Here is a 12,558-nt window from a genome sequence, read left to right as displayed (position 1 = left end):
AATTCAAAAAGAGTCATGTACCAAAATGTTCATTGCAGCTCTATTTACAATAGCCCGGAGATGGAAACAACCTAAGTGCCCATCATCGGATGAATGGATAAAGAAGATGTGGCACATATATAAAATGGAATATTACTCAGCCTTAAAAAGAAACGAAATTGAGTTATTTGTAATGAGATGGATAGACCTAGAGTCTGTCATACAGAGTGAAGTAAGTCAGAAAGAAAAAGACAAATACCGTATGCTAACACATATATATGGAATTTAAGAAAAAAAAGGATGTCATGAAGAACCTAGGGGTGGGACGGGAATAGAGACGCAGACCTACTGGAGAACGGACTTGAGGATATTGGGAGGGGGAAGGGTGAGCTTTGACAGGACGATAGGGAGTCATGGACATACACACACTAACAAACGTAGTAAGGTAGATAGCTAGTGGGAAGCAGTCACATGGCACAGGGATATTAGCTCGGTGCTTTGTGACAGCCTGGAGGGGTGGGATAGGGAGAGTGGGAGGGAGGGAGACGCAAGAGGGAGAACATATGGGAACATATGTATATATATAACTGATTCACTTTGTTATAGAGCAGAAACTAACACACCATTGTAAAGCAATTGTACCCCAATAAAGATGTTAAAAAAGAAAAGATTTGAATGTGAAAAAAATAAATAAAAAAAAATTGCTAAAAAAAAAAAAAAAAAAAAAAAGACACAACTATGTCCTCTACAAGAAACCTACTTTTAAATTAAAAGACCCATATAGGGTAAAAGTAAAGGGAAAAAAATCAGTGTTTTCATTCCCTGGCCTTGGCAGATGTTGCTCGGTGTTGGATAAAGTGAGGAAGGTGACATCAGAACAAGACAGCAAGGAGAAAAGAATACACATGTCTAAAATTCCTCATACAAAACCCTTAGAGTTTGACATTTTCTGAAATTCAGAATTTGGGGTATTTTGGACAGGCAATATGGTGAATATATGGTATATTATATAATACCCCCAGGGGGTGTTACAAACACATTAGTATTTCATAGTGAAATGGATAGTCACATAAACAGGTTAAATAAAGACTATACATAGCCTCATATCAATTCAGGTCAAGTTTTGCTACCTATGAGTTTTGGTGGCAAACTTATGAAAACTTATGGTTTTTAGAGATTACTGAATTTTGCAATTATAGATAATGGATCATGGTCCATATTCAGGTCAGTCAAGGAGGAGCAAAAGAAAAGTGAGACCCACAAATGAAGCCATGCTGAAGCCTCCTTGGTTTTGGGATACAGGTCCATTCTTCACTTTTTCCAGCCAGAGACAGCACTTGTCCTCCAGCCTGAAGCCCCCGAAGTGCACAGTACTTTGAGTGTAGGGTTGTGGATCACTTAAGGCAAAGTTATGCCCACTATACATGCAGAGAACATGACCTTAGGATAGAAGCACTGTGTACATTATGGCCAAGTGCTGACCATGGCTGGCATCAGGAACGACTAGAACAGAACAGCTCTGATGTGCTCTTTTAATATACTGAATTCGTGCACAAGATTTTATCTGGAGAAAGGGTACTAAACTATAGCCAAAAAACATGTGTCGACCATAGCATTGAAAAGTACATTGGATTGTTTCATTGAAATTTGCTAAGAGAGTAGAACTTAAATATTCTCAGTAAAGAAAGAAAGAGAGGGAGAGAGAGAGAGAGAGGGAGGGAGGGAGGGAGGGAGGGAGGGAGGGAAGAAGGAAATACGTGAGGTGACTAATATGTTAACTCATATATCTAACCATCATGTTGTACACTTTAAATATCTTACAATTTTATCTGTCAATCATACCTCAATAAAGCTGGAAAATAAAAAAAGAAAGAAAAGTGGCTTAATTTTATTCTATTGGAGTTTGTAGATGTGTAGATTCATGCATTTCATCAAATTAGGGAAGTTTTTGGCCATTATTACCTCTAATATTCTTTCTACCCCTTCCTCTCTTCTCTCCTAGGACTCCCATTGTGATTGTGTTGGTCTTGATGCTGTCCCATAGGTCCAGTGGGAGCTTACTCAGCCATATCAAAGGCAGAAATATAATTAATTCCTCTTGACCTCAGCATATAAACTTCCTAGGGGAATATGTGGATGTCTGATATAATGCAGATAAGCCAAGTCATAAGCAGACAGTGGAAATGATAGAAAGTTGGTGGTAAGCTTCGTAGAAATACAGTTGGCAGGGCTGGTCCTTAGATATAGACAAAAATGTGGAGGCCTACTTCAGCGACCATCAACCTTTTTTCCACTCCTACATTCGTCACATGCATAATACACCATCAGTAATTCTCATTTTATATTTAGTGATTCTCACGGACGGGGTGCCCTACAGCGCATCTACCCCATGGAGCTTATGGTATGCCCCCTTCTGTGCACTCTCAATCCCTCACAGGTTTAAATCACTGTAATGAATGGCATAGTGGAAGCCTCACCTATTTCTACCACTAAATCCTTCCCGACATCAGCCTGCAGCAAAGTCCACAATGTCCATCAAAAGTCATTCCTGGAGGCTGAGGTATTCTGAGGCAGCATGATAAACCAGGAAAAACTTCAGCTGAGGGTTGGACATATTTAGGTTCTAATCTCACCTCTGCCAGGTATTAGCTGTGTGACTTTGAGAAAAATCACTTAACCTCTCTGAACGTATTTCCTCAACTGTAAAAGGGGGAAAATAGTAATATGAACAACTCTGCAGAGTTGTTGTGGGAATTAAATGAAATGAAGTTTATCAAGTCAAGGGGTGAAGGTGAGATGCAAATCTTACAAACTTAATACAGGCCAAGTAGTGGCATGCAAAGAGCATAGCATGGAGTAAGGTAAAACTGGATCTGAAACCTGGCTCTGCATTTACCAGCTGTGTGACCCTGTTAGTCTCTTAATTAGCTTAACTGGTTTCCTCATCTGTATAATGGTGATAAGAACACTTATCATAAAGGACAGTCATTAAGATTTAATGGGAGAATGTAAGTGAAAAAAACATGTGTGAATGCTTTCCACAGCTAATTTTTGAGCATATGGGAGTATGATGGAGATCAGTGTAGTGTGGGGAAAGGTGGGGGAATACTTTAGAAAGAGTGCTCAGGAAAGCCCATTACTGGCACTAAGAAGGTGATGGAAGAACTTAGCAAATGGGAGTTTCCATCCTTTGCAAATTTTTAAAACTTGCACTACTTCCACCCAGACAACTTTTAAAAGGTTCTCTCCTCCAAAAAGCACATATCCACTTCCCTGGGGTACAGCTTCCTATTGACCAGTTTCTTCCTTTCACCTCAGTCTCATGTCTTGCCCCTCCAAAGCATAAAACTCTGAGACAGCAAGGACACTGCTGGTCCTGATTCAGTAATCAGCCTCTTTCCATGTTTCCTTCCTTGAATCATGCCTGCTATTTTGTTCGTAGGAGTCCTCTTCTTTTTTTAAAACTTTTTTTTATGATAACTTTATTCAGATATAATTAACAAACCACTATCACTGACCACAGGCTGAAGAGCAGGTCTCTTAATTCTGGCCAGAGACCAAGCTGCTAACACTGAATACAATTCCTGTGTTTAACCCTGCACTCCAACCACATACCTAACCTAAGACATAGCCTGAATCCCTAACTCTGGACTTGGAGACTTAACCCTAATTTCAGACTGAAACCTTAACCACGGTCCCAGATAGGGACCTCAATTCTATCCATAAACTGAGCCTCTTTCTGGCCATACTCCAAGGCCTTAACTCTGATTAAATTGAGTCCCTAGTCACATATTCACTGGCTATGTCTGGTCCAAGACTAAGTAGTGTAGTTATGACCAGTCCCAGAATGAGTCTCTAACCTTGATCTCCTATTGAACCCTAACTATGGCTACTGATAAGCCCTTAATTCGTGATACAGAGATCCAACCTATGATCAGACATAGCCTCTAAACCTGTCCCAGGCTGAGTCTCAAGCTTGAGCTACAAACTGTGACCTAACTCTGGGATATACTTAATATCCTTCACTGACCACAAAATGAGTGCTCAGCATACGCAATGACCGAGCTCTAACCCTGACCACAAACTGAGGCTCTAACTCGGTCACAGCCTGAGATCTGATCTTGGAAACCTACCCAGCTACAATTTCCACCGACTTAGCACTAACCAGAAAATGACCCCAATATTGGCAACAGAATGACTACTAAACTTGGCCTCATACAGAAACAAAAACATGTACAGAGACTGAACTCTAAACTTGGCCAAAGACTGTGCCTTAATCCTGGCCAAGAAGTGAAACCAAATCTTCTTCAAAGCTTGAGGATATAGTCCAACCACATCTTATGCCCTAATCCTGTTCACAGATAGAACCCTGAACACAGCCACAGCCTGAGACTTAACTCTGTTCATAGCTCAAGTTCTAAACCTGGCCAGATACTGAGTTCATAAATCTGACCATGGAATAATCCACTGAACCTTGAGCCCCATCAATGGCCACTGATTTTGCCCCTAAATCTTATAGCCTCTAACTGCTTACCAACTCAGTTTCCGGTCACAGACTGAATTCTTAACTCTCATCACAGACTGAGCCCATAAGACTTAACCTCTAGCCTGAGTTTTCACCCTGAAAATAAAACTTACGCTCCCCAAATGGCTAATGACTGATCCTGAATCTTTGGGGTAGACTGAACCTATCTCTGGCTAAATGCTAGCCCCAGACTGAATCCCAACTCCGACCACAGCTTTAACCTTAATCCTAGCCACAGACACAGCCAACACCAGAAACTGAACGGTTCACCAAAACTGAGCAAAGACTGAACCCAAACTTTGAATATGAATTAAGGACAAAACAAAACAAATATTTTTCTTAGTCTTTGCCAAAAACCTAACAAGAGATTAATTTTAACCCTGAGCACAGATACAACTCACCATGGTAAAGGGCGCACCATGGGAGCTCTATTGCTGGGTACATTCTGAGCACTGCCCTGGGACAAAGACTGTAAATCCTGCCCATAATCTGAGACCCAAAGACTAAACCCTAAGCCTGGCTGAAGAATGATTCCTAACTCTACAAGGTTAAATCAAAACCCTCCTCATATTATTAGAACTAACAACAGGCTAAGATTGAGTACTAAACTTTGTCACAGACTGATTCTTAACCCCATAAACAAAGTTCACCATATCAGTGGCCACAAACTGAGTCCTAGCACTAGCTTGAGATTGAGCAATCAGTCTGGCCACAATCCTAGCCCTCAACTGGGGAGAGATGTACCCATGACACTGGGCAGGGTAGGGATGCTAAAAATTAGCACAGACTGAACTCTACTACTGATACCAGAATGCCTGCTAAGCACACTAGCCAGAGTCCAAGTCCCAAATTGACAACAGGACATGAACACTCTAAACTCAAACCCTGGCAACAGCCTTAGCCCCAAACCCTGATTGCTGCCTGAGTCTCTAAATCTAAACACAAGCTGGATCCTATGTGTTGTCCATTCTCACACTAACTTTATTTGTAGACTGACATATAACATTGGCAGCCAACCTGAGAAACATGTTTACAGTCTTAGCCCTAAAACCTTCTTCATAGTAAGTTTTAACCTGGACATTGGTAATCCTCAAACTCTGGTAAAAGGTTAAACAGATACAAAAATCAGTTGCATTTCTATATATTAACAACAAACTATCTGAAAATTAAATTAAGAAAACATCTCATTTACAATAGCATCAAAGCAACAAAATACGTAGGAATAAACTTAACCAAGGAGGTGAAAGACTTATACACTGGAAACTATAAAATACTGATGAAAGAAATTAAAGCAGATGAATATAAATGGAAAGGCATCCCTCATTCATGGATTGTAGACTTAATATTGTCAAAATGTCCATACTACCCAAAGTGGTCTACAGAGCCAATGCAATACCTATCAAAATCCCAATGGCATTTTATTTTTATTTTTGGCTGCATTGGGTCTTCGTTGCTGCGTGTGGGCTTCCTCTAGTTGCAGCAAGTGGGGGCTACTCTTCATTGCGATGCACGGGCTTTTCATTGTGGTGGCTTCTCTTGTTGCGGAGCACAGGCTCTAGGCACGCAGGCTTCAGCAGTTGCAGCATGCAGGCTCAGTAGTTGCGGCACGTGGGCTCTAGAGCATGCGGGCTTCAGTAGTTGTGCTGCGTGGGCTCAGCAGTTGCGGCACGTGGGCTCTAGGGTGCATGGGCTTCAGTAGATGTGGTGCACTGGCTTAGTTGCTCCGTGGCATGTGGGATCTTCCTGGACCAGGGATCAAACTCGTGTCCCCTGCATTGGCAGGTGGATTCTTAACCACTGTGCTACCAGGGAAGTCCCCCAATGGCATTTTAAATGAAATGGCATTTTAAAGAAAAAACAATCATAAAATTCAGTTGGAACTGAATAGACAGTTTTCCAAAGAAGACATACAAATGGTCAACAGGTATATGAAAAGATGCTCAAGGTCATTAATCATCAGGAAAATGCAAATCAAAACCATGAGATATCGCCTCACACCTGTCAGAATTGCTATTATCAAAAAGAACACAAATAACAAGTGCTAAGAAGGATGTGGTGAAAAGGAAACCTTTGTGCACCATTGGTGGGAATGTAAATTAGTGCAGCCACTACGGAAAACAGTCTGAACGTTCCTCAAAAAATTAAAAATGGAACTATCATACTATCCAGCAATTCCACTCCTGGGTATTTATCCAAAGAAAATGAAAAGACTAATTCAAAAATATATATGTGTCCCTATGTTCACTGCAGCATTATTTGCAATAGCCAAGATATGGAAGCAACCTAAGTGTCCATAGATAGGTGAATGTATATGTCCTACTGAGAAAAATAAAAAGCAAAAGACCAATGGAATCTAAAAAAAAAATAGGTGAATGTATAAAGAAGATGTGGTATATATTTATACAATGGAATATTACTCAGCCATAAAAAGGAACGAAATTTTGCCATTTGTCACAACATGGATGGACCTAGAGGGTATTATGCTAAGTGAAATAAGTCAGGTAGAGAGAGACAAATACTGTATGATTTAACATACATGTGGAATCTAAAAACACAAAACGAATGAACATAACAAAACAGAAACAGAGTTATAGATACAGACAACAAACAGGTAGTTGTCAGAGGGGAAAGAGATGGGAGGAGGAGAGAAATAGGTGAGGGAGATTAAGAGGTATAAACTTCCAGTTACAAAATAAATGAGTCACAGATTTGAAATGCACAGTGTGGGGAATATAGTCAATAACTATATAATATCTTCGTATGAGGACAGGTGGTAACTAGACTTCTCGTGGTGATCATTTTGTAATGTAAAGAAATATAGAATTTGTGCTATATGTGCACCAGGAACTAACATAGCATTGTAGATCAATTATACTTCAAAAACAAACTTATAGAAAAAGAGATCTGATTTGTGGTTACCAGATGCAAGGGGTGGGGGGCGGCAGAAGGAATTGGATGAAGGTGGTCAAAAGGTACAAGCTATTAGTTATAAGATAAATAAGTACTAGGGATGTAATGTACAGCATGATCAATATAATTGACACTGCTGTATGCTATATATGAAAGGTGTTAAGACAGTAAATCCTCTCTCCTTTGGTAACCATAAGTTTATTTTCTACATCTGTAAGTCTGTTTTTGTATATAGTTTTATTTGTATTATTTTTAGATTCCACATATAAATGATATCAAAGTGAGAGGGAGGGAGGGAGGAACAAATTAGGGGTATGGGATTAACAGATACAAACCGCTATATATAAAAGATAAGCAATAAGGATTTACTGTATAGCACAAGGAATTATATTTGATAACTTGTAATAACCTATAATGCAGTATAATCTGAAAAAAATAACTGAATCATTTTGCTCTATACCTGAAACTAACATAATATTGTAAATCAAGTATACTCCAAGAAAGAAAGGGAGGAAGGAAGAAAGAAAAAGAAAATTACTTGTTTGCTTTAAGCAAGAGAGAGAGAGAGGAAGAAAAAGAGAGTACATCCTAATAGTTCTCCTCACAAGGAAAAAAATTTGTTTTCTATTTCTTTAATTTTGCGTCTGTATGAGATAACGGATGTTCACTAAACTTATTGTGGTCACCATTTCATGATGTATTTGAGTCAAATCATGATGTTATACACCTTAAGCTTATACAGTGCTGTATGTCAATTATATCTCAATAAAACTGGAAAGAAAAAAATCAGTTAAAAAAAAGTGTCAGTGAGGATGTAGAGAAATTGGAGCTCTTATACACTGTTGGTGGAAATAGAGAATGGTGCAGTCACTACGGAAAAATGTATGGAGGTTCCACCAAAAATTAAAAATAGGCATATCATTGACATATATATATATATATATATATATGTGATACGATATATTTATATACATAAACTATTATTCAACCTTAAAAAGAAGGAAATCCTACCATTTGTGACAACATAGATAAACATAGAAGACATTATGCTAAGTGAAAAAGCCAAACACAGGTGGACAAATATTCATAATTCCACTTATACGAGGTAACTAAAATAGTCAAACTCATACAAGCAGAGAAAAGAATGGTGGTTGCCAGGGGCTGGGAAGAGGAGGAAATGGGGAGTTATTGCTCAGTGAGTATAAAGTTTTAGTTTTACAAGATGAATAAGTTCTAGACTTACAACATAGTGCCTATCGTTAAAAATACAGTATTGTGCACTTTAAAATATGTTAAGAGGATAGATTTCATGTTAAATGTTCTTACCACACACACACACACACACACACACACACACACACACACAGAAAATCCACAAAAGAACAGAAGGAAATTTTTGGAGGTGATGTATATGTTCAGTGCCTTGATTATGGTGATAGTGTCACGGGTATATGCATATGTCCAAACTCACCAAAATGTATATATTAAATATGTGGAATTTTTTTGTATATCAATTATGCATAAATAAAGCTTTTTCAAAAGAAATAGAAGGAACATTGGCCATGATTTTTGTCCCTTTAATCAGGAAAATAAATTTTTCCATAAGTCAAAGCATATTTCTTTTTGTGCCTCATTGATGAAAAAGCACCTGAGAAAAGTAGTGTTAGTTTCTTTTGTGTGTGTGTATTAGCTTTTAGAGTCTATATTTTGAGGAAGGTAAGGAAAAGGGGTACTTTAAAGGTTTTGGGTTAACCAATCAACAGAACTTGCCACAGCAGGAGCTCAATAAAATTAATATCATTATTAAAGAACTTATCTAAGAATGTTTGACAAATTAATCTCCTAACACACAATCCAGCTACTAATAATGATAAGCTTCTTTCAAGTGTCTAAATAAACAAAAATAAGTGTATTGTGTATGGAACAATACTGGAATTATATAAACCAGAATGTTAATAGAAAATCAAAAGCTTAATCAGATAGCACCAACACCAGCACTCACTGAACAGAAACTGTACACAAAGTCAAAATAGGACAGCTACCAGCAGAATCAACTCTGACACAGGCCAAGATGAAATGTTAATACAGGTCGCTGACTGAACCAGGCTCTGGCTGCAGAATGAGGTACAACACTGGCCACTGTGACTTAGCTCCATAGACCATTCCAATATGGGCAAAGACAGAACCCTGACACTGGCTAAAGTCAGAAACCACAGCTTGGAAGTACTTTGGGCAAATATGCATCCCAAATTCTGTTCATATTCATCGTTAAAATCCTGGCCACAAACTATACTCTAACATTGTCCATAGATGAAATGCTAACTTTGGTCTGAGACGAAACTAGGGCACATGATAGGTAATATCCTAACATGGCAACAAACTGAATATTAAATTTAGACACTGTGCATTAACAATGGCCACAGCCTGAGGCCTAACACTGGACCAAAAATAAACTCTAACCATGAACAATAATTGAAACTTTACCTGATGAAAGACTGAACATAAATCCTGTTCAAATTCTTATTTAGCCTTTCCCCAGGCAACACAATCAGCATGAACTGTAAGCCCCGACTGAGCTATGATACTGGCCTTTACTGATTCCCAAACCTAGAAATGAAAGTGATTCCAACACTGACCAAAAACTAAAGTCAAACCTTAAGCTGAGCCCTAACCCTGGATGTGGTCTAAGGGTGGTCCACAGACTGAGCCCCAACACTGATCTTAGAACACATCCTCTCTTATATAAACTAAATCCTAATACTGGCTAAAATTTGAACCCAAATCTTGTACACTGACTTCACAATGAGTATAACTCAGGCTACACTGGACTAAAGGCAGCCTCAGAATGAGCTTTCACACTGGTCAGAAATATGCTCTGATCTTTGTCACAGAGAGAACCATGGCTATAACACTGGGGCCTAACACTGATAACAGGCTGGCCCTAAACTTGGTTCCATGGTCCTCTAACCATGGATCCACACTGACTTGTAAAGATAGCAACAGATTGACTAAGCCTTCATCTAAGTCGAAGACTGAAGCCAAACACTTTCCACATTATAAACCTGAACTCTGCCCATGACTTCAGCTGTACACTGGCTCTTCAGCTTTAACCTTGGCCTACCAATTGATCTATAAATACAGCCAGACTGATTTACCCTGGGTCTCTATTTCACAAATTCATCTTATACTCAAGCATTTTTTCCTGGATGTATTTTCAAGCATACTTTCTACCAACAATACATCAAGCGTCTCACCTTTGTATGTGTAAATACACATACACACACATTCCAATAAGCCTTGTAGAAATATTAAGTGTCACTGCTATGTATTTTCTTTCTTTTTTTTTCTTTTGGTCACACTGCACGGCTTGTGGGATCTTAGTTCCCCAACCAGGGATCGAACCTGGGGTCCCAGCAGCAAAAGCACAGAAGCGCAGGGTCCTAACTACTGGACTGCCAGGGAATTCCACTGCTATGTATTTTAATTATTAATTATTTATTGATAGTTTCCCCCATTAGAATATAAGCTCCAAAGGAAAGAGATAGGGTCTGGGCTTTGTGTTTTTTTTCCCCACTCCTCTATTCCCAACATCTAAAATTGTGCCTGGAATGTTGTAAGTACTCAACAAATATTTGTTGAATGGATGAATGAGTAGTTCCCCTTGTTATTCTTCTGTCCTCTTATTTGACCTCTCTGCACAATATTCCAGTGATTCTACTTTGTTTTCTGTTGCTTCACCTATCAGGCCATTCCTTCTCAGCTTCCTTTGAAGGCATGTTTTCCTCTACCTACTACTTGAATACGGTTATTTTCTAGGGTTCCATACTGAATCTTTGTCCTTCTAAAATTTACTATTCTAAACACTCTCTACATGAAATTTAGTTCATATTTACTTATTTAATTACTATTTATTATTGATGTCTCCCAAATGTTTAGTTCTAACCCAGACCTCTCTCCTGTGCTTCAGACCTACATTTCCTTACAGCCTACGAGGCATCTCCACACAAATGTTACACAGATTCCTCAAATTTTTAAATGTCCCAAACTGAATCCCTCCTATCCCTCACAAAACTTGCTACTCTTTCTGGGTTCCCTATCTCAATGAATGGTACTACCATTCACTCTTCCACATCAGAACTTGGGAGTCACAATGGACGCCTTCCTTTCCCTCCCTTTTCATACCCAAATTGTCATCAAATCCAACTGATCATATCATTTCCTTGCTTAAAATCCTTTGATGGTTCTTTACTGCTTTCAGGTTATATTTTGAACTCATTGGAATGAGCCCCTATTCCTGCCCCATCTAGTTCCTGCAGTATGGAAGGTTTTTTTTTGTTTGTCTCCTGCACTCTCTCACATTCTTATTTCTCTGTATGGAATATGATTAACCTCCCTGCCCCAAAGATGACAAATATCTTAGTGGTTCTCCAAGGCTCATCATTCAAGCATTTCTTTCTCCAGAAGTGGAATGAGTTCTTCCTCTTCTGTGGTCCTACAGAACCCTGTATAGAACTTTTTAGAACACTTTGCACATTGTATAGTCTATCTCCCTTCTTAGATTATGAGCTGCTTCAGAGGAAGGACTATTTTCCAATTCTGTACCAATTGTGACTAGTCCAGGGCCTTGCACAAAGCAATTGGCTGAATAAATTATTGAAACTATTAAATCATCTTCTTCCTTCATGTCACTTGTTAAAATTTTGGCAATTACCTTGGCAAAATGCAATTCCTCTTTCTTTCCCTTCATTCCACTTGGAGGTCAAAAAGTTGTCCTTAAGAGTAAAATTGTAGTAACCCAATTGTAACGATCCATTCAGCTATAAGGATTCATCTCTAATAAAGAAAAGAAAAGTCAACAGTCAGGAGTGAAATTAGTCCTAATAAACAACCATTTTCTTCAACTTTTTAATCACTTCAAAGTGTTTTGGTGTCCCACATATTCCTTTATCCACATCTTTAAACATACGTTTTACTAAAAAGATAGTTTCTTAAAGAAATATACAGTTATTTCTTATTATTCAAGTTGTATATCTGTTCTAAACTGCTATATTACACCAATGATCGTGGCCACTGTTCTTCATAGCATGGCTTCATTATAGGTTAAACAGGTTTCTTCTGGCTGGCTTCAATCACATTTCTATGCC

The 12,558-nt window shown here is 38.7% G+C and overlaps 1 protein-coding gene across 2 annotated transcripts in view; it reads right to left on the bottom strand.

The window, feature by feature from the left end:
* Positions 1 to 12,558, bottom strand: part of ARHGAP36 (Rho GTPase activating protein 36) — a 165,557-nt gene that overhangs the window by 152,418 nt on the left and 581 nt on the right. For both annotated transcript variants that reach the window (XM_029241427.1, XM_029241429.1), the window contains exon 2: positions 12,126 to 12,247. In XM_029241427.1, the coding sequence (XP_029097260.1) occupies positions 12,126 to 12,161 (36 nt within the window). In that variant the 5' untranslated portion in view covers positions 12,162 to 12,247. The remainder of the gene's footprint in view (positions 1 to 12,125; positions 12,248 to 12,558) is intronic.

This window comes from Monodon monoceros, unplaced genomic scaffold (genome assembly GCF_005190385.1).
Source record: "Monodon monoceros isolate NGI ecotype Baffin Bay Population unplaced genomic scaffold, NGI_Narwhal_1 Super_Scaffold_22, whole genome shotgun sequence".
Taxonomy (NCBI): domain Eukaryota; kingdom Metazoa; phylum Chordata; class Mammalia; order Artiodactyla; family Monodontidae; genus Monodon; species Monodon monoceros.
This window is presented reverse-complemented; position numbering and strand designations above follow the sequence as displayed.